The 22224-nt window shown below is 40.4% G+C and overlaps 1 protein-coding gene across 4 annotated transcripts in view; it reads left to right on the forward strand.

Annotated features, from left to right (window-relative positions):
- Positions 1-7994: 7994 nt before the first annotated feature.
- Positions 7995-22224, forward strand: part of bahcc1b (BAH domain and coiled-coil containing 1b) — a 76104-nt gene continuing 61874 nt past the window's right edge. For 3 of the 4 annotated variants that reach the window (XM_047376966.1, XM_047376968.1, XM_047376969.1), the window contains exons 1-2: positions 18515-18708; positions 21387-21741. In XM_047376966.1, coding sequence (XP_047232922.1) covers positions 21570-21741 — 172 coding nt within the window. In that variant the 5' untranslated portion in view covers positions 18515-18708; positions 21387-21569. Of the gene's footprint in view, positions 8069-18514; positions 18709-21386; positions 21742-22224 lie in introns of those variants that run through there. The other variant, XM_047376967.1, reaches the window with a different exon arrangement.

Raw genomic sequence — 22224 nt, forward strand, 5'->3', positions numbered from 1 at the left:
GCTGTCTAAATTTAACGCAGTTCTTATTATTCTGATTTGATGGCTGGTTACGTTGACGGCTGTGGTTGGTTTTTGCTCAGAACGTCACGTGCAGCAGTGAATTGTGGGTAATATACTTCGGCGAAGTCCGCTTCGATGCGGGCTTCGCCGAAGGGCGGATGTGGGGCACAAATGGGGCGGGGTTAAGGACCATTCTGGAGAATTGGGACACACTGCGCACTCGAACCCATCAACGGGAACGCCCAATTCAGGGACACAAGGGTGGAAGTGCGGGTATTGGGACAGGGCCCCAATCCTTCCAAGTCCGTACTTGTGGGCCGATTACGTCACAGCGCCGGGCGTAATGTCTGTCAAATGCTGCCGACAAATGTGTCCTTCTTTTGCCCGATTTGAAGGATGAGTTGTGTGTATCCTTCGCGGTCCATCTTTTCCCATGATTCAGTCGAAGCTGTTTGGTCAAACAGCGGCAGCCATGGCGGACCACTGTGGCAAAAGCTGTGAGTAAACTGTGAAAAATTACACTTTCTGTGACAGAAATGAACTTTTACAATGTTTTTAGTGGGGTAATATAACTGTGTAGACGTGAAAAATCTGCTTGATTCATCAAGACATTGCTTAGTTTCAAACGTGCTCCGACGTGTTCGGAGTTTTCCAATCTCACCGTAGTAACTGCTGGCTTGCTTCGCCAACCCTACCGGCGGTGGGGCGAGCTAGACCCGATAGAGATCTGATCGGACTATCGGCACTGAGCTCCTGCTGCCAGTTATCACAGTGAACGTTTAACACAAGTGATTTCTAACAGGTTATGTTAGTATTATTTTAATGTATTGTGTCATTTGTTCATGTAAGTCGATTTGACATTACAGGTGATATTAAAGTTAACCTGAATAAATGGAAAATTTTATGTAATACCGTATCGCTGGAGAGTGTGATTGAGAATAAATAAGCTTTTAAATATTCATTTTTGATGAAGAAATGTGCTATATGTGTTTTTAAAAGTGTCTTTATAATTCAGCTAGCATTATAATTCGTGATTCCAGGAACAGCTGAAGAGAAATAGGAAGGAGGAGGAAGGAGGAAGCTCAGGGGTAAGAATGACCACCTTTTTACTGGAGCTAAAAACTCAGCCACCGTGGCTTGGAGGTACAATAACAACATTCTTTGCAGTCAGTTTCTGTCCAGTTTCAAAAACTCCTATCTTTCTAACTTTCATAAATATCCATCCAGTGATTAACAAACTTCTTTTGGTTTTCCCTCTTTCCTTTTGCTTGTTTAGGACAATCCTGGAGAAGATGGGCCAACAGGGGAAGATCACCCCCTTGCAGGCCCAAAAAAAGTGGGACAATATGAAAAAGAAATATAAAGTATGTTCAGAAGTTCTCATGTCACACACAAATAAAACAAATATTTCTAAAAGTCTTATTGGTTTCTCTGTTTAATCAACTCTTTTTTTCTTCCTTCTAACTTTAGGATTGCAAGTATCCAGGGTCAGGAGAGGGAGTCAGTGAAAAGCCCACTGCTGCTACTTGGCCCTGGTTTGTCTTTATGGATGAGGTGTTGGGACAGAGGTCTTCCACAACACCTCCTGTCCTAATTGCCTCCATCCCTGAGGACACGCCAGGACCAAGCGGAGCGGTGGGCAACCAGATGGAGAAGGAAGACAGTGAGCCAGCAGGAAGGGGTCAGAAAAGAAAGAGAGACAGATATGATGGAGTTGATCAGGGAGGACATGAGGGCACAGAGAATGGACAGACTGTTTTTCTTCGTAGAAAGAATGGTACTGAAATAAGGTGCTATATAAGAAATAAATAAATATGTTTTGTTCAGATAGTTTCTTAAAGTTTTAAGCTGTTCTAATACATTTCTAAATTGTTTTTGTCACCAATGTATTTTATTTCCATTTGACCTAACAATACATCAACTTCATTTAAATTTCTAAACACAGTTTATTTTGAAAATTACAAATAGCATTTTAAACAGAATGTGGAAAAAAAGAACATTCAAACAGATCAAGATTACAAGACACAAAAGACATAAAATAAAACTATGTACAAGTATTTACAATGGCGACAGCAGGATCAACCTGAGTGACCGGTTCCTGGAAAAACTCTTCAACAGAACAAAGAGGCAGATGTCTTTCTGAACAGAAAGTCTCTGGCAGTGTGGCTAAATCTCTCACAAGGTCAGAGACTTGGATGGGATGCTGCAACCACTGATGGACAATCGGTTTCTCATGCTGTTGTGCAAATGGAATAGACAACCCCATTTGTGGACGTCGGGCCCTCATACCATCCTCATGGAGTCGGTTTCTAACCGTTTGTGCAGACACATGCACATTTGTGGCCTGCTGGAGGTCATTTTGCAGAGCTCTGGCAGTGCTCCTCCTGTTCCTCCTTGCACAAAGGTGGAGGTAGCGGTCCTGCTGCTGGGTTGTTGCCCTCCTACGGCCTCCTCCACGTCTCCTGGTGTACTGGCCTGTCTCCTGGTAGCGCCTCCAGGTTCTGGACACTACGCTGACAGACACAGCAAACCTTCTTGCCACAGCTCGCATTAATCTGCCATCCTGGATGAGCTGCACTACCTGAGCCACTTGTGTGGGTTGTAGAGTCCGTCTCATGCTACTACGAGTGTGAAAGCACCACCAACATTTAAAAGTGACCAAAACATCAGCCAGAAAGCATAGGTACTGAGAAGTGGTCTGTGGTCCCCACCTGCAGAACCACTCCTTTATTGAGTGTGTCTTTCTAATCACCAAAGATTTCTCCCTGTTGTCTATTCCATTTGCACAACAACTGTGAAATTGATTGTAACTCAGTGGTGCTTCCTAAGTGGACAGTTTGATTTCACAGAAGTTTGATTTACTTGGAGTTATATTGTTTTATTGAAGTGTTCCCTTTATTTTTTTCAGCAATATATATATATATATATATATATATATATATCACACAGGTGGTCTGCAGATGTTTGTGATGCCTCTTTCATCTATCAAGTTTAAAGGGCCAGCTGGACCACATCACTAAGATGTAAGATGTAATATATATCCATATATATATATATATGTATATGTATATATATATATATATATATATATACACACCACCAGAACATGACTACTGTATGCAGGCAGGTATAATATCATAGATGTGATTAATGTTTGAGGTGTATAACTAATTGTCATATTTTGTGAGCACTATCTTCTAATTCTGCATATTTCTGATTACATCTTAGTGATGCAGGCCCTTTAAACTTGATGGATGAAAGAGGAATCACAAACATCTGCAGACCACCTGTGTGATGCTTCGCTCACCATCCAGAAAGACTAACCAAAGGTCTCAGTTGCAGCATCCCATCCAAGTCTCTGACCTTGTGAGAGATTTAGCCACACCGCCAGACTTTCTGTTCAGAAAGACATCTGCCTCTTTGTTCTGTTGAAGAGTTGTTCCAGGAACCGGTCACTCAGGTTGATCCTGCTGTCGCCATTGTAAATACTTGTACATAGTTTTATTTTATGTCTTTTGTGTCTTGTAATCTTGATCTGTTTGAATGTTCTTTTTTTCCACATTCTGTTTAAAATGCTATTTGTAATTTTCAAAATAAACTGTGTTTAGAAATTTAAATGAAGTTGATGTATTGTTAGGTCAAATGGAAATAAAATACATTGGTGACAAAAACAATTTAGAAATGTATTAGAACAGCTTAAAACTTTAAGAAACTATCTGAACAAAACATATTTATTTATTTCTTATATAGCACCTTATTTCAGTACCATTCTTTCTACGAAGGAAAACAGTCTGTCCATTCTCTGTACCCTCATGTCCTCCCTGATCAACTCCATCATCTCTTCATATCTGTCCCTCTTTCTTTTCTGACCCCTTCCTGCTGGCTCACTGTCTTCCTTCTCCATCTGGTTGCCCACCGCTCCACTTGGCCCTGGAGTGTCCTCAGGGATGGAGGCAATTAGGACAGGAGGTGTTGTGGAAGACCTCTGTCCCAACACCTCATCCATAAAGACAAACCAGGGCCAAGTAGCAGCAGTGGGCTTTTCACTGACTCCCTCTCCTGACCCTGGATACTTGGATACTTGGTCTAAGGAAAAGGAAAAACAAAATATATATATTTCTGCTTTTATTTTTAATTTTGTCAGGATCGGTCCTCCATACAGCACAAACACTTCTGAGAAAAGTAAATGAGTTACAGTCAGAAGACGTTTTTTCTTGTTTCTTGTCCTGTCCAGTCAATAAACTTTTGTTCTGGTCAGAAATATGTCCATCACATGACACACAGGACTAACAACCATGCATGCACACACTCATACCTACGGACAGTTACAGATCGGAGAAACATTACGTAAATGTAATTCAGGCCAATACATATACTATATTGCCAAAAGTGTCTGTCTACTTCTACATGCACATAAACTTTGATGACATCCTTTTCTTAATCTATATGGTCCAGTTTGTTGATGGACTCACCGTTGCCAGCAACAGCAAATTTAACTATTATGTAAACATCTTCAACAAGGTTTAGGAGTGTGTTCATTGTTAGACGAGAAAACCAGAACAAGAGCCTCCGCTCTAATTCATTACAAAGGTGTTCAAAAAGGTTGAGGTCAGGACTCTGTGCAGGCCAGTCAGGTTTCTCCACACCTGCAGCCATAAAAGTTATTGGAACACCAGAATTCATTGATTTGGTTGTGGAACCCAATATTTTTGGCAATTTAATGTAAATACGATCCTGACGCCTTTTAATAAGTGAGGAACGTACCTCCATATTGTGAGTTAATGTGTAAAGTAGTTGAATTCTTATTTTCATTGGTGGTGAGTGGGGTATATATGCTGGAAACCCATCCACTCCCCTTCTGTTCATAAATCCTTTCAAAGGAAAGGCCAAAACCATAATGGAAAGATTTATGCGTCCATTGTTGCTTTTGGTGCAGAGAACAGAAGAGTTTCTATTTTTCATCGGAGGCAACCGTGGTTTGAAAAAGTCACAGCAGAATTACTTAGCGTGAACTCTGAGTTTGTTTAAGCAGATTTTTCCTGCTGAAAATTCTGGTAAACCTGTAAAGCACTTTTGTCCCTGTTGTTTGTGTGGAAATATCTGATGTTACATTTGTCAAAAATGCACATGTCTCACTTCACTCTAACAACACCCAAAATCTGCCCTGATGTGAATGCTGGACATTTATGCACATGTTTTTCTGGCTATTCAGGCTAAGCCAATCCTGAATGAACTTGTTAAGCCCATATGTCCAATCGAAATTTAGTCAAAACAAAGATGTTGAAAGTCAGGGTTGGTTAACCCATTGATCAACAATAGCAAATTTCTAAGCTTATTGAGATATCACTAGAAGTTTTTATGTAAACATCTGAAGAGGTCTATTTGCAGTTCGCCATAAGCCATGTAGGGAAAACAGCAAACATGTGAAAGAAGGTTGCCTTATCAAATGAGATCAAATTATGAAAGAGTTGCAAAATGCTAAATGGGGCAGAAAACTAACACTGCATGTCACTGTGAGCACACCATTTTCAACATGATACATGGTGATGGCAGCATAATGCTATGGGGATACTTTTCTTCAGCCTGAACAGGGAAGCTGGACAGAAGTGATAGGAAGATAGGTCTTCTTCTAGGACAATCTTGGAAGAAAACCTTAGACTCAGACGAAGGTTCACCTTCCAGCAAGATAACAACGCTTAACATACATATTGGTATTCACAAACATTCTCTTTGCTTGAATGCAGAAGAAGAAAAATATATTTTTTCCAAAAAAAAACAAACGTTGAAAGCATCATAATCTTTTCCTTCTATTTTACAATTATGCACAGTTTTATGTTTGTTTATCACGTAACATTTTCTATTAAATACATTGAAATATGTGGTTTTAGCGTCACAAAATGTGCATACACTGTAAGTGTACCCCATTGAAGGACACATTTGATTAAATGCATGTGAATAAAGAGCAAAAAACAACAACAAATAGTTCAGTTATGTAATAGTATGCCTCATGTGATGTTGCCATGTGCAAGCTTGTTTCTGGGAAGGAAGATTTTATCTCCACTAAATAATATTTTACAACAGAGAAACAAAAGAAACTGATGATGGTATGATGTTCTACCGATTTAAAATGTTATCTGAAGTGAATTTGATTGATTTAACAGAATGGTCTGTTTCTTATTTGTATCCAGGACACCCAGCATGCACCCGGGGTTCACCCCATCCTCGTTGGAGACTCCCCTTCTCCTCCTTTCCTTTGGGGATCTCGGCTCTTGCTTATGGGATCGTCGGCGACGCAGGGGTTAAGGTAGTGACGTAGTGCCCCTGAAGCGGTGACCCGGCGGGGGCAGCGTGCAGTGCATTGGGGGTGCATGTGCATGGAGGAGAAGAGAGAGAAAGGCGAGGCTGTGGTCCCATTTGGGAATAGTGCAGGAGACGCTTTAGTTGTTGGACACATCTTCCTCCACTTCCAGCCTGTGTTTCTTTTACGTTAATGTGAATATCTGGGAAGAATCCGCGATTTTTCTTAATATTCTCTGTTTGGTCTGAGCTACAAGGGGAGGTTACTGCACTTTAACGCTAAGGCTTGTCTGGATCGATCAAAAGCTGCGGAGAAGGACGCGCAGAAACGCCGCGGACTATTTAACGCTTGTGTTTATTGCGCTCCCTTTAATTAAAGCAGCGTGTATGTGCGAGGTTCAGTTTGCCTGCGAGGAACAGAGCGTCTCTGAAACTCTGGAAAACAGCAATAAATATATATGTATGTACACATGTAGCGGGCATTCATGATTCTGATGAATCTCAGAAAGTTGGATAAGCCGTGACCTCCAGGAGGGCCGATCATTTGCCAAAACAGCCGCCACTATAAACAAATATCAATTAGATCTCTGGAGAAGGGCTCATTGCTCCTGTTTCATGCCATGCAGGGTCGGGTTATTCCGTAAATAAAAAAGAAACAAGGACTTGGTGTAGCAGAGCACATGAATAGAGGGGGGAATGGTCTCCTTAAATCATTGGGCTTTACACTGGTATGAAGGTGGGGGGCTGATGAAGCCTTAAACAAGACTGAATGTCAGAGAAATGCTCCAGCTTCAACGCAATCATGAAAAAAACCAAAACAATACCACATAAATAAAGCAGAAGCCGGCCTTTACACTGTAAAAAATGAATATTCAATTTTGATCATTGGAATTGTAATCAGGAATATTGCGTAAAATGTAGCACCAAACAAAACCAAATCACATCTATTTTCTAGACTGTGCTCAACTAGGGTGCAACATCAATTCCAGATATGCACTCCGCTTCCAAATCAAATGAAACACACAACCTTTGGCAGCCATAGTGTGAACCCATATTAGCTTTAGTTGCCAGTGAAATGTTTTACATGTCAACCTTATTTTTTTTTTTTTCTATTTCAGCAACAATTTAGCTTTAATCAAAAACTAGGTTCTTATTTTCTATTTCTTTTTAACATGAGAGGACTAACGCCATAAGAATGATTATCTAAATACTTAAGAGTTTAACAGATTTAGTTCAGTAAGTGCAATAAACTTATTTATTTAAGTTGCTACATTTAGAGAATTTAAAATCTAGCCTAAATAAAGTATTCACACCCATTTTATAGTTCAAATTCTAACAGTTTATTTGATCAGTGTTGAAGCTGGCTTACACCTTCCTTTTTCTCTGCTCTCTGTTTTGAGGGGGTCAAACCTTAGGAAAGGGGGAGTGTGACCCATAAGCCTGCTTGATGATGTCCCTTTGCCCCCTCCACTGATGAAAGGAAAGTGAAAAAAAAGCCCCTGAAAATTCAAGAAAGCCTCTACAGTCTCCGGAGCGACAGCGTATGTAGGAAAGATGGAGCAAAACGGAGAGTTTCTCTATTAATTTTCTGTTTAATGTCAGCGCTGTAGAGAGAGAGGGAGGGAGAGAGAGAGAGAGGGGGGGTGTGCTAAGGACTCGTTGCACTGACATAAATGTGCTATTATACAGCAGCTTCACGGAGACGCACAGAGGATCCGGCGCTCTGGATACGAGGGGAAATCCCTGGGTGGATAAATTCAGCGACGAGTTGGTGCGTAAGTATGCGGAGCGCAGTTTAAGCCCAAGCGTTTGGATGCGCCTCGTGATTTGGATAAGTACCTTTAGCTGCAAAACAGTGAAGGTTTTATCCTGCAAGTTGTTCGAGAGATGTGCTCTTATTAAACACCTGAACGTTGTATTACTTTATAGTTTCTTGTTGCAACTCTTAACCTTTCAGATGAGGTTCTTAAGCAGTTTTAAGTTAATATAACAAAGTTTGCCGGTGCGCCAGGAGGGACATGGTCAACATATAACGCCGGACTCCCATTACTGCACACAGTGTTTTATATATATACTGCAGGTAGAGACTTTACATAAGGACTCAGCTGCTGTAGATTTACCTTTTCTCTCACACACACCTTGTGCGCTTTGGTTGGCAGAAGCTGTCTGATTTCTGACAGTTTGATAAAGTGAAAATTAAATTCAAATTTGTATAGTAAACTGATCCTGGATTAAAATTTTGAAGCCGGGGTTATTTCTTTTCTTCTTCTTTCTCAATTTTATTTAAGACCTTTTTCATCTGGGATGGACCAGTGACTTGATTTTTATGCAGATAAAGAAGGTGAAGAAAATCTCTGTTTGGTTTCATTCCTATAATAAAGACAGACTACATAGAATTTAATAATAATACAAATAATATATTTTGGGATTTATCACTAATACTAATAAATTAATAAAAAAAAGTTTCTAAGGAAATTATTTCCTTTTATTAACCTAAAAATATTATTTTTAAAAATTTTATTAATTATGTAAAAACAAAAATTATTTCAGCTTTATTTATTTTATTTCAGTTACATTTATTATGATCTAATTTACTTATAATTAAATTTATTTCATTTTACTTACATTTATTTCGATCAAAAAGTTATTTTATTTTACTTAATTTTACTTTAACTTAATCTTATTTTGGTTGAATTTTGGTTGATTTAATTAAATTCAAATTTCTGTTTAATTTAGTTTATTATCATTTATTTTTATTTTATTTAACATTTGAATATAGCAACATTTGTTGTATGTTTTAAAAAGTTTTAACTTTAAAAAAGTCACAGTATAATTTTTTCTTGCATATAATCCTGGGGATAAGAAGAGGCTCTCTGGGATCTTCTGTCCACTCTTTAAAATGTTCTTGTTTCTTCCAGATTTTGTTGTCATTTGTAATGATCACAATAGGACTCAATCTGCTCAGATGTTAACGTGAGAAGTTTTCTTAACGCGTTCATCCTTTAGGACATTTTTCCCCCATCGTTTTATTCTGGGAACTGGTTTCTCACAGAGCCGAAAGGTCGGCTAGAGGGGGTCAGCTGACCTCCTGACCCCACGGCCCGTCCTGTTCCTGCAAAGGTTTTTCCCCCCCCAACACATTCTTTTCAACACTTCTCTCCTGACTCTGGCTGCTCAGGGTTTCTCCACTCGAGTAGGACATATTTTATTGGATCTTTGGAGCTCAACAAGAAAAACTTGCAACTCGCTTTTCATTTCCAGTATCCCATCGCTGTGAGTGTGCAAGCGTGCACACAGGAAGCGATGCTAACACTTTTTGGAAGACAAATACACTAAGCCGAGGTTGGCACATGGGGCTGACGTGGTGCTGCAGCGTGTCAAGCAGTTGGTAGAGCTAATCCCGTCATTTGCGTGCGTAATATCAACACACAAGTTCGCAAGTTGCCTGAATATAAACTCACATATCAGCTGCACACGGTGCGAGCAGCGCAGCAGGGAGGGACACTATGGCTGTTAATGTTGACACGGTAATGATAAATAAATCCTCCATCTGAATACACGGTGGCTTCAGCTTGTCCATACGTGTGTGTGTGTGTGTGTGTGTGAGACAGACTCAGATTTGGTGCCTAAGCTAGTACTTCTGCCACCCTAACCATATTCTTCTCTAGCACTCTATCATTATTTCAGTCTTAAAGATACTATCCAGTTGTTGTACACTTACTGGAGTTGGCTGGTCAAGTATGGATTTCTGCAGCAGGGTTTCTCAAAATAGTTTTTCAATGTTTTTAAAAAAAGGCATATTCTGTATTTGGCTTGATGACATCATAAGAGGCATGGTTGCATTTTTAAACGCCATTGAAGGAGCAATTTGATTAGAAAAGTGTGTGAATAAAGAGGAAAAATAAAAATAGAAATGGGCATTCAGGAGAACTCTGATCATTTGCCTTCTGTGATATCATCAGAGGCATTGGCACATGAAAGCTTGTTTTTTGGAAGGTTGATACTGATGCAATAATGATTTACAACAAAATAGCAAAAATAACAAAAAAGACGACCAAGTATGTTGTCCTACAGGTGACAGACTATATAAAGTGAGTTGAATTGATTTCACTGGCTAGCAGCTTTAAAGGTGTCTAGATATTCTGTAGCTGTGTGTTATCTCTCATTCCTGACTGTTTCATATTTCCTGACCCGTTCTGAGCCTCTCTGCCAGGATGAGCTGAAATAGCTGCATCTGCCCTGGCTGCGTGTGCACACAGACAGGAAAAGGTCATGTTGTTTTTGTGTCCAGTCCACTTCTGACTTCATCACGTCTGCTCCTGTCGTCACGAGGCCAAATTGTTGTTTGTTGCAGCTGATGTTTACAATGTGGAAAGAAAAGCGGTCCGAGATGTTTGTGCACACCCCCAGAGTGCACAAATATCTACTGTGTCTGAATTGGGTAGTATAGGGGGTTGGTGGGGGGGGGGGTCAAGATGAGACCCTCTCCTGGACACACTGGCTATTAAATGGCTATCAGACAGAATCTGGTGCAAACAGGATCTCTGCCCCGCTCAGATGGCCTCCTGTGGGAGACTACTCTCCATTTGGACCTCATTTTAAGCCAATGTGTTTCCCGTTGATTCTAAATTGTCTGTGTGTGAATGTTTTTTAAATTTGGTCCTATACATTTTTAAGCTTGTTTAGACTGTGTTTTAGGGAGCCATGTGGAAGCAGTTTGTATTTCTCATGTAGCAAAAAAACCTGCATGTTCACTTATTTTAGGCGGGCCAAACTCCACCAAACGTACGCCGTAATCACCAACTACATTAAAGATGATTTTCATTAGGGGTTTTTGCATTAGCAATTGCTCGCTGATAATAAAAAACACAGTTTAGTAATGAAGCATGAATTTCCACAAAAAAACAAAGTTTTTAAAGACACAGAAGGAAAAACACAAGAGACCCAAAAATCCCACTAATTGGGATTGGTATTGGTAAACAGTGGACTAATTTCTTAACAGTGGTTCACCCAGGAAGAACTGACTACTAGGCGGTGTGGGAGGAGTTTTCCTGTGAAATGCAGAGTGACGTGTGTACAGACTATGTCGAGGTCAGACTCAAACAATCTGAGTTTATGATGTTATTAACCGCTGACAGTACAAATCTGCAATAATAAAATTAAACTATTGGAGATCATCTGCTAGTTGATAAACAGCCTGGAGTCGATCTTAAATTGATGACTCCTTGAATCTTAATTATCTAAGACAACATTTTTATCTTTGCACATAAACAACTCTGTTAGGCTTATTTTAGGCACATGGTCTAACCTGGATCATGTCTAGCTGGTGCATCCTCGCCTGGAGACAAATGATGTCACCCACTGTGAACACTGACAGATTTCGACTTAAATTCTGAAGCATTTGAAGTACCATTCCAGTCTGCCGTGGTTCTCTTCAAAAACCACTTCTGTGTGTTTTAATGTTACCGAATTTTTCTGAAATATTCTTGCTTACAGCTCAAGTTTTCTGCTGCGGGCGCACAAAATAGAACACAAACACATGGTTTTAAAAATCCTGAAAAAGAAGGCATTAAAACACCAGAAAAATACAACAAAACATAAGCGAAAGAACTCTGGTTGGTTGCACTATGCCTTCTGTGATGTCATCAGAGGCAGGACCTTATTTTTAAGAAGGCTGATTTTATCTCGACCCAGTAATGTTACATCAAAACAGCAAAACAGAGTGAAAAACTAACCATGGCCTGCTGTTCTAACGGGGGGGAAACTACACCAAAAGTAAGTACATATCTGTCTAGCTAGTAGCTTTAAAACAACCATATGAACAACAGCAGCGGAGCTCAGAAATTGCCCGGTATCTGGCCGGAGCAAGAGGCTGGAAAGAGGCCACGAACGTGCCTCGCTCCAGCGCTGGAGAGAGAAAGAAGGCAGCGAGAGGCAGAGGGAGAAAGGAGGAAGAAGTGGAAGAAGGAAGCGAGGGAGGGGAAGGTGGAAAGTGTCAGTCAGGAACGCTTCATTGCTCGAGGACAATCCGTGTGCAGGACCGGTCTGTTTCAAGAGCAATCAGTCAATCCGCATTAATTACCCCCCACCCCTTCTCCGCCTTTCCTCCTCTTCCCCCCACTGGCACTCGGACTATAGAAGGAGACTGGGGAGGAGGGGGTGGTGGGGGTGTCGTGTTATGCTTTCTCTCCCTCTCCCTCATCCACACACCCATCCCCCACCTTTTTTTTCTGCTTTTAGGTGAAAAGGAACCAATAAAAATCAAGCAACAAAAGCCTTTTCCTTGTCACTAAATAAATTAAATGCAGATTTCTGTTTTAAGTGGCAGCACCCCCTCTTCCTCCCCCTTCCTCCTTTGTGAGCTGTGGAACAGGATTCTTTATTGTCCCCTGGTCATTAGTGCTGTGGACAACACTGTTATAGGGGGGAGAGAACGGGGAAAGCAAGTCATTTCATAATAAATGTACCCCACATTTCACTGGTACCGTTGCTGGATCCGTCCAGTTTTTCCGACAGTGGGTCCTGCTGGAATTATTCTAGATTTTTTATTTTGTTGTTTTATTTTAATATAGAAATACACAATTTTTAAACAACATGATTAGTTAAAAACTATAACTGTAGCTCTCTTGAAGTGTTGATAAATCAGCACTGAGATTCAGATGAGTTTAGATGGACTGAATAATGAATGAAGGTTTTGCCTCACTTAAAATTATCTGAACAAATAAACTACAACCATAGCATGTCAATGCATGATTTACCTTTTAAAATAATGCCTTTGAAAGCGTGGAAGGATTTGCAAATACACACACAGCACACAGTGTGTGGTGTGTGTCTGTGCGTGTGATTGCAGAAAAGGAGCATGGACAAGCAGCCTGCTAGTTAGGAAAACAACAGCATAGCAAATACCCTCTCACTTTGTCCGTATTTGATTTTAATAATATAAATTAACTCTCCGTGCATTCAGCTTTACAAGTAGTAGATCAACTGCAGAACCCAGCCTGTGCTTGGGTCAGGTCGGCCCGGAGCGCTGCAGAGAGCCTATATTTTAATGTAAATGGACATAACCTGGAACAGCCTGGGTGAGTGCTTTATGAGGTGCATGCTTCACGTTGTCAGTTCTGGAGAAGTTCTGTTAAAAAAGCACGCAGGCTGCAGGATCTGCTTTAATGCTGCACTGTTAAAACAAACAGCTGCATTAAAAAACATACAAGTGAAAGTATTTGCAAACACTTTATTTGGGTAGAAAGTACATTTCATTTGACAGCTCAACGACACTAAATAAAACAGTTAAATTCACATTTTTTTTAAATGTCAAAAAAACAAAAAAAAATTTAAACTACTTCACACAAATAATTTAGCAAGGTTCCGACGGTCCTGTTTTCTATTGACTTAAACTGCATCATGGTTACAGCTTGGTAAATTGACACTAGGCAGCTAGTCTGTTAAAACAAACTGAAGATCTGCTGGAAGGATGAAATGTAACATGCATGAACTGAGCATTTAGTTTGAGCAGTTCAGTTGTTTTTTTTTTTGGATTAATTTCTCATGGACTAAACTGCATCAAATTTTACATGGTACAAAATGGTGAGCAAGTTTGACTTCAGCAAGCTACGTTTAGCTTGATGCAGACCTAAATTCTTGCTCCAAAGCAGAAACCTTTACCTCTAACACTTATAATGACAGTTTTGCTAAGTTGGTATATTTATTCATAATATAAACCATAGAAACATATTAGTCCGATTGCTCTCTGGAAAACAGACCCAGGGAATAATGGTCGACTGAAAGAACATCTGTAGTTAAATCCTAATCAGCAGTTTGTTTTACCAGAAGCTAACAATGTTAGAATGTAACTATTTTTCTAAGTATATTTACAAACTAATATGCCTAATTGAAACTTAATTTAATGGGTAGTATTTATCACCCTCCAAAACTGCTTTTTATAGTGTGCGCTATGACTTTTTCTCCTTCATTGTCTGAAAAATCAAACACACCACAGCTCTAGTCCTTTACAATTAGGATATTATACGACTTAAAACAAGTGTACCAGTTATTTAAGGCTATCACTAAACTTCAGGTCCTGAACCATCATAAACCATTTATCATTTAGTGTATTATTCCAACTCACCAACTATTTAGGCTCCCGTGTGGAATAAACTCGGAAATTTCCACTTATTGAATCAGCGGCGATAAAACAGAACGGGTTTTATTTTAGGCGCGGCTGCATGTGAGCGTCAGGACGTAGATCTAAATTTCTGTTTTTTCGGGATTAAAGAGAGAAATCTTACTATTTTCCCCACTGTCTTCCTTTGCCGACGTGAAAAACTTTTTTTCCTCCATAGTCTATTTGTTGGGGGGAAAATCCCCTTAATTCTTGGCAGAGCCATGGCTGTTTTCTTGTTTTTCTCCACTCTCGAGAGTTGTTTCTGCATCATTGTGCGGATCTAGCCTCCACGTTTAATACAACGTGTAATTTCTCCCCTTTTCTGCCGTCTTTCCCTTTGATTTAGTCACTCTTGACTCTCCTTTTGCTCTGGGGCCAACGGGGCTCGCCGTGCGGAGGGAGGTGGAGGGCGCCTTGAAACCGCCCCTCCTTATCTCCTTTCATCGTTCAGCGCTGGGGGCGCCTTGAAACCGCAGAGGCAGTAATTGCTTTTTTCAGGCAGTCCAGTGCGGACTGGCCAGCAGCCAATCAGAGCCTTGTTTACACTCGGTGATTGACAGCGCGCTGGCAAGTCGCCATCCAATAAGGAGCCTCGCTGGGCCGAACAAGCCTTGAGTTTTAACCCTTTGCCTGGACGTATATAAACAAAAAAGCTGCACGGGTATATTAGCCCTTAGCAGCTCATATATTTCGACATGGAAACAAACACACAAGCTCATATCCTTCCACTTTTAATTGGCTAAATTAGTGAACCATGCGCTGGGCTAACCCGGAGGACAGTAACGCTTTCAAATTATGCACTGATTCAATTTGTCCTGTGTGGCTGTGTGTGTGGATGGGTGGGTAGGTAGAGACAGGTGAACAGGCCTGGAATTTAAATAAATAAATATACTGCTGACGGTTTTGTCTTTTGCATGTAACACATAAACATCCCAAAAGACAACAGAACACTTGACTTTATTAGAGAGTAATATTTGTGATGCTGGATCTTCCAAAAAGTTTTTAAAGGAGAGGGGGCTGATATCAGTTCTTATATTTATGGCAATTTATGGTTGCAGGATGGACAATTTAAAGTAGCTCAAAATAAAAGGCAAAATAATGACACAGACATAAATAACCCCTAACCCAATTACAAGCATAAATATTTTAAAAATAAATAAATATATTATATACACCGAATTTATCGTCCTTCTATTTTAAATTAATATTCATAATAATTAAATAAATGCATATGAGATGGACCTGAAAGGAGCCGTAGGGCAATCATTTACAGAAACCAACATAAGTTTCAACTTTAATGCACTTAAACTGCATCATTTATTCCCTTGTGATAGTAGTCCACAGCACTGAAAGTCATAAAATTGTTTTATTTCAAAATAATTAGGCTGAACTGGACAGAGACTGCAAACTGAGCCTGATAACCACTGATACACTGATAAACAAAATGGTTATATCTAGCCAATAAAAAAGCTGCAACAATTTGTTCACACTTCCTTTGGGTAAATCTCAATGTTTCTGGGTAGAAATTATGTAAGTTTAAAAGCTACAAGACACTTTCATAATTTAGGTAAATTTTAACAAATTTTGGAACTAAATGAGTTAAATTCAAACAAATTATAAAAATAATTTTGCCCAACCAGTTTGTCCTCCTACGATGTTTGGTTTGTGATTAAGTCATGAAATGTCACTGCAATAATTATAAACCTGCAAAATCTTTTCTAATGGGCTTGCATGTAAATCGTGTCCGTGACAACCAAATCTAAGATGTACTGTTCATTAGCAATGACTGCCTCAGGCGATTGGTGCCTTCAGTTGTTTCGGTTGTCGAAGCTCACTTCGGGGAATGGTGTCACCCGCGGGTTCAGTAAGTTCTACTTGCAAGTTGGTGCGATTTGCTGTTTGTTTTGGTGCAACTATTAGCAACGTAAGCCAATAACAATTTATGTACATGTTTAAACTAATAGAGGATTCACATAGGGCTGCTTTGGGTTTACTGCCCTGCAAACTCACATTTTCCCAATGGTAACTTCGCTATTCAACTTTTAAAGACAAAGAGAACGAACCACAAGGAGCCCAGCTTCCTTGCAAGTTTATCTGTAGCATTAGCACAAAACTAATTCATATAAACACGTCAGCCTTACTGTTCTCTGCTGCACACCGAACGCAATGAATGAAAATAAAAACTAACTGAACATCATCAATTACAATTTGATCAAAACAGGGTTTTTTGGGGGGGATTTGTTACCAACACAAAATAGCAAATTTAGGGAAAATTTAACTCTTTTTAAAGTAATATACTTAATTAAAATGTTACTATTTTAATAGTTATATTTAATACCCTGCTGCATTTATTTTTATAGTGCACGTCATGACTTAATTTTGTCATTGACTAATGTTCAGTTGTTACAAATATTAATCCAGCGCAAATATTAGGCTAGAATTTGAGTTGCTTTAATGTCAGTCTGTTTTTATTAGCAAGCTGAAGTAATGTAGCAGCTGGATTATATGTTTGATAGGAGCTCAGTTTGGGTTGGTTGTATCATGCTTACATGAGTTTAAAAATCAGTCCTGGAATCTGTGTAGAATCTGTGTCCTGCTCCTTTCTTTGTGCCTTTAAGAAATGTCGTAAGTTTCTAATTTCCATTAAGTTTCACTGCTCATCTGCATAATATAATACACAATCATTTACAAAAATGCTGTTTTTATTTCTAGAAGTTTTAATGTCTCCCTTTTTGGGAAAAAAAAATATAAGCTGGACTTTAAACAAATTACCTTTTTTTTTTCTTTTTTAACTGAAACTCGGTTTCATATAGGAGACAGCTAAATCCTGTACCCTGTGAGACAACCTGCCCCAATAGCAAAATGTCAGAGTATCATTGATAGTAAATTACCTTTTGTTAAAATGAATCACAAAAATAATAAGGATCCATTTAAAGCTCTGGTTTAATGAAGGCACTTACTAAGGAATGCTCCAACCACCAAACTACCTAACTTAGCTCCTAACGCTTTATATTAGAACCTGTGATCTACACAAGCAGTGGACATCAAAACAAAATGCTATTGAAATGGTAGGATAATGAAAGGTTTACTTGTAGTTGACTAAATATCAAGGATAAATTATAAAAGAAAATATAAAAATATAAAAGAATAAGAATGAGTAAGAAGTCATGTTGATAAAACAGCAGAAGGAGCATAAAAGGACAGCAAAATAAAATATTGCACTTGTGTAATATGTCTAAAATGTTTGGACTTGCATATTATATATATTGATATACATGCATACAGATGTGCACATACACATTAACACATATACAAATACAAATAAATATGCCATTAAATTTAAATAATTTTAATGACCCAAATATAACACCCAACAAAATTTCTTTTTACAGTGTAAAAGTCCGTTAATGTTCTGCTTACTCAGGAAAAACTCCTGCAACTCGCCAAATCAAATGTAAAAGTTCCCTAAAGGAGCTCCATTAAAAGAAAATATAACCGCTGACACGCAGGAAAATAACCATCCATTCCGACCAGAACACATTTTGGACACAGCTGCAGCGGGATCACACGGAATGAACGCTGGATGCTATTTCGCAGGCTGCGCCAACTCCCGTCGGCTCCTCTCCTCTCCGTAGAAGCAGCTCCAACCTGTGCCGCCTGTCTCCTCGCATTTGCTCCAGCACGCCGAGGGTTGCAAATCAAACGCCCGCCGTTTCGCACCGCGGCTTCGATGGCTCCCTCATTGGCTCCTGGCAGCAGCCAATAGCAGCTTGTGTTTACCGTCGAAAGGGAGGATGGTGGTGGTGGTTCTGTGTGTGTGTGTGTGAGAGAGAGAGGGTGTGTGTGTGTTAGTGCGTGCGTAAAGGGTTGCGGGGGAGGAGGGGGAGCGCCTCACGGGCACGCTTTCACATTGTCGTCCTCAAACCAATAGGCCTGCGCGTCCACTCCTCCCCGCACACACACCCCTTCAACCTCCTCCTCCTCCTCTTCCCCTCCTCCTCCTCCCGCCGTGTCTGAGTCTCCGGCTGCATGAACGAACTCCGATTCACTACAAGCCTGAACTTCTATGATGCGTCTCTCCCATAGCTCAGCTGAGCGCACACACAGCACAGTCTGCAGCAGCAGCAGCGTTAGGATGTAATCAATCCCACATGTTTCATCTGTGCGACTCGGGGATTTTCACTCGAATATTTTTCTACTTTTTTCCTTTCATTTTACCCTCATCGCTGTACAACGGATCTAAGTTACCAGTAAGTCGCAAATTATATCAATACTTCCTTTAGTGGATGGAGAAAATCGCTTTTAGTTCAGTTGTTCCACTAAAGGGGTTATCTTAATTTAGCACTCTTTAGGTTTTACCTTTAGGAATATAGGGGAATAATGACGCCTTTTACAAAAAAAAAAAACATAGTTGGAGATAAGCAGACGCAGGCTAGTATGAAGAATCAGGATAAAACACTCTATACAGCGTCTATTCCGATACATTTAAACATTAGATTGATATTTTAAAGCGTTCATTGTATTCATTGATGTATCTCCACCATCTCCTGACCAGTGTGCAGTGGCAGCAGCTCTTAACTGTGTGTGTGTGCGTCACCTTTTTTTATGATCTCACCTCAAACTCACATTACCTGCCGTTTCTTAAAATCATTTATTGTAGACCGCGCCCGAGGGGATCGATTTTAAAATGTAAATTCCGTGTTTTCCTTTAGTCTCCTGTTGTGTGTGTGTGTGTGTGTGTGTGTGTGTGTATAGACTGCGGTGCTCCCTCGGCTTCAGCGCTGAGGAATACGCCGGGGCTGTCTTCGGCTGCAGTCCGGGTTAAGCTCTCCCTGCTCCGGGCTGGCCTTTTGGTTTTCTGGGTCCAGTGCGTCAGTTCTGCCTTGTGACTCTTAGACGGGTTGGCCTCAGAACCGGGACCAATTTAATAATTAAAAGCGTCATAATTCAAGTACTTTTATTTTTTGCGCAAAGGTCAAGACATTTATGATTTAATATATTTCCACTAGCACCCCCCTCCCCCCAAACCACATACACACAAGGCGCCGTTTTTGCTCGAAACCGCAAATGCACGTGATCTGACAAGCACACGTCTTTGCAGATTTTCTGGCTTTCGTGCAAAGTTAATGTAATTTCGCCTTGACCAGAGGTGGGTTACTATAGTCTGGCGACATTTTGACCTCTTCTCTGCCTCCTAGTGTGTGGTGGTGTGTGTCTGAAAGAGGAGCCTTGCCTGGATGGAAGGAAGTCTGAACCCCTTCCACGTTGACTGGCATTAAACGCGCACACCAACAGCTCCAAAACGACCAGTTTCTCATTCAGCTGTTTGCATGGATTTAGAGTCGGAGATTGTTGCTGAACGCGGGGGCCTGAGTGGCTTCTCTGTTGACGTGGAATGTAAACACCCTGAGACGTGTGTTTATGGGCCGAAAATGTAAAAAACCTATAGACAAACGTCAGAGAAGAGAGTGGTGTGTGATTAATGCCCCCGCGGAGAAGGGCCATTGTTTCTCACAGCCTTAGGGCCCAGGAGAAAGAGAGAGGAGCCCATTTTGCCTCCCCCCGTCACAACCACCACATTTTTGTTACCCTTTTATTTCTCCCAGCGCTGCCGACCAGATATGCACCGCAGAGATAACGCTAGGCTCTCAAACAAAAAGGAAAATTAATAATTTAAAAGCGCTCTGAGTTCGGAAAAGCGCCTAGATATATATTTATAAATAAGAGTGTTCAAAACTAGACCCCTTAGATCCAATGAACTGTGGACAATTTCTCCTCTTTAAATAAATAAGAAAAAGTTAATGCGTGTGTCTGAAAAAGTGTTTGTGTGAAGCTCATGGAACTTCGTAAACCCCCCTGGTCCACCAGAGCGTTTGATATTTTCTTTGTTCCTCTCGCCAGTTCCTGGGAGGTGGAGGTAAGATCAGCATCTACAAAGTGTTAGGTGGACGTGCCATGCATTGGAAAAGCTAATAGATGGAGGTACGCTGCTTGGGGACTCATGTTTCCCCTTCCTCTGCATGCGCATCTCAGAGAGCCCTATTTAAGTAAACGAGCGGAGCTATATGAGGGATATGACGTCCATACCTAGTTGGTTTCCCTTCTCATTTCTGCACCCATTCGCATTGGAGCGTAAAGGTGAATGATTTGTGTTCGTGAGTCCAGTGTAGCTCTAAAAACTGCAGAAATGTGTCGTGTTTTTGCCTTTGTGCTGATTCAAGGGCTCACAAATAATGTTGTATTTTTTGTGTAAGTTGATTTTTCTGTTGCGTTGTCCTCTGCTGAATAAAAATCAGCAACATCTTAACATACGTCAATATCACCTGCATCAATCAAAAATGCACCCAACTTAGTTTACATAAAAAAACATAATTCCGAGCGCAATAACGCTTTTAGTGTGCACACATAAAAATAGCGCATATGTTTTTGTTGGAGTTTTTGCGCAACATTCTGACCAGTCCTTGTTGAGACTGGACTAAACATTTTCAATCGAGAAAAAGACTTCCATAACCCAACCCGGATTGTTGTTTTGCTGCCGTAGGTGAATTAGTTGTTTGTAACCTGGGCCAAATGAACCGTTTTCTCAGCTTTCCATTCTTTGCGCTCTTTTCTGTGCGTTTTTTTTTTTTTTGCTTTCTGACTTTGAAATGGAAGAATGGCAGTGTGTGCGTGTATGAATATGTCTGTTCATGTCGTGCAGTTTAAAGTGAGACTGTTTTCATGCAAGCTGCTTACCTTCATGGCACAATCGTCGTTCAGATAGAGCCAGATTTTAATATAAGGCTGGTCTTTTTTAGGTGTTTTGTGAAATTTTAATCGGCTTTTTTTGTAAATGAGTAATGCTTGTTTGTCTAAACTCTAACAGCGGCTGTCTCTCAGCGAAACATCACTGCTTGGCTTTGACTTGTCTCCGGCTCTCTTTCCGCAGGACATGACGGGGACTCCGTTGCAGCCGCGCACTGGGCTCCGAGCAGCGACGGGAGCCAGAAGTTCATAAAAAGGATTACTATTATTATTATATTTTACTTTTTGGGATCTGGGTGCCTGAAACCTTCAGTGCCTCTGAATTTTTTGCTTTGGATTTTGTGGGGATTTAACGCTTCTCATCGGGATGGAAAGCCGCGATTTCGCGCCGCCGCACCACCTCCTGACAGAGCGAAGCGCCCTGGTGCATAACGCCGCGTCTCGGATGGCGCCGGGCGGCCACGGCTCCGTGCAGCACCCGGCGCACTTCCAGCCCGGGAAGTACTACTCATCCCACCTACCCATGGGTCCGCACTCAGGTCGGTGTCTTTAATGCGCTTATTTTTGCCGAGTTTTTGAAGGAATTGTTTTCTTAATGTTTTTGTTGCATATGCATATGTTAAATGCTGACTTGGAAAACTTGGAAACTAGGTTTTAGAATGAAAATCTGCGCTTTTGTTTGGGAAACGGAGAGAAAGAGACGCAAGCTTGTCTTCAGCAGCTCTGAAACAAACACAGAAAGCTGCATGATTTTACAAACCAGGTCAACATTTACAATGATTATTATTTTATTTATTATGTACTCCAACCTCTGACAAATTAAAAAAAATCTAAAATAATTTGGTTTCGTGTAAAGGCGACTGTACAGTGGCACAATCGTCCTATAGATTTATATTGGGCTCATCAGTTAAATAATGATTACCACAATTAACTTCATTTGGCTTATTTAATCACTTATTTTCTATTGAACAACAATTTGCCATTAAATAAAATTTTTGGGATGCAGTCCCAGGTTGAGGTTC

Source organism: Girardinichthys multiradiatus, chromosome 10 (genome assembly GCF_021462225.1).
Source record: "Girardinichthys multiradiatus isolate DD_20200921_A chromosome 10, DD_fGirMul_XY1, whole genome shotgun sequence".
In the NCBI taxonomy this organism is placed as follows: Eukaryota; Metazoa; Chordata; class Actinopteri; order Cyprinodontiformes; family Goodeidae; genus Girardinichthys; species Girardinichthys multiradiatus.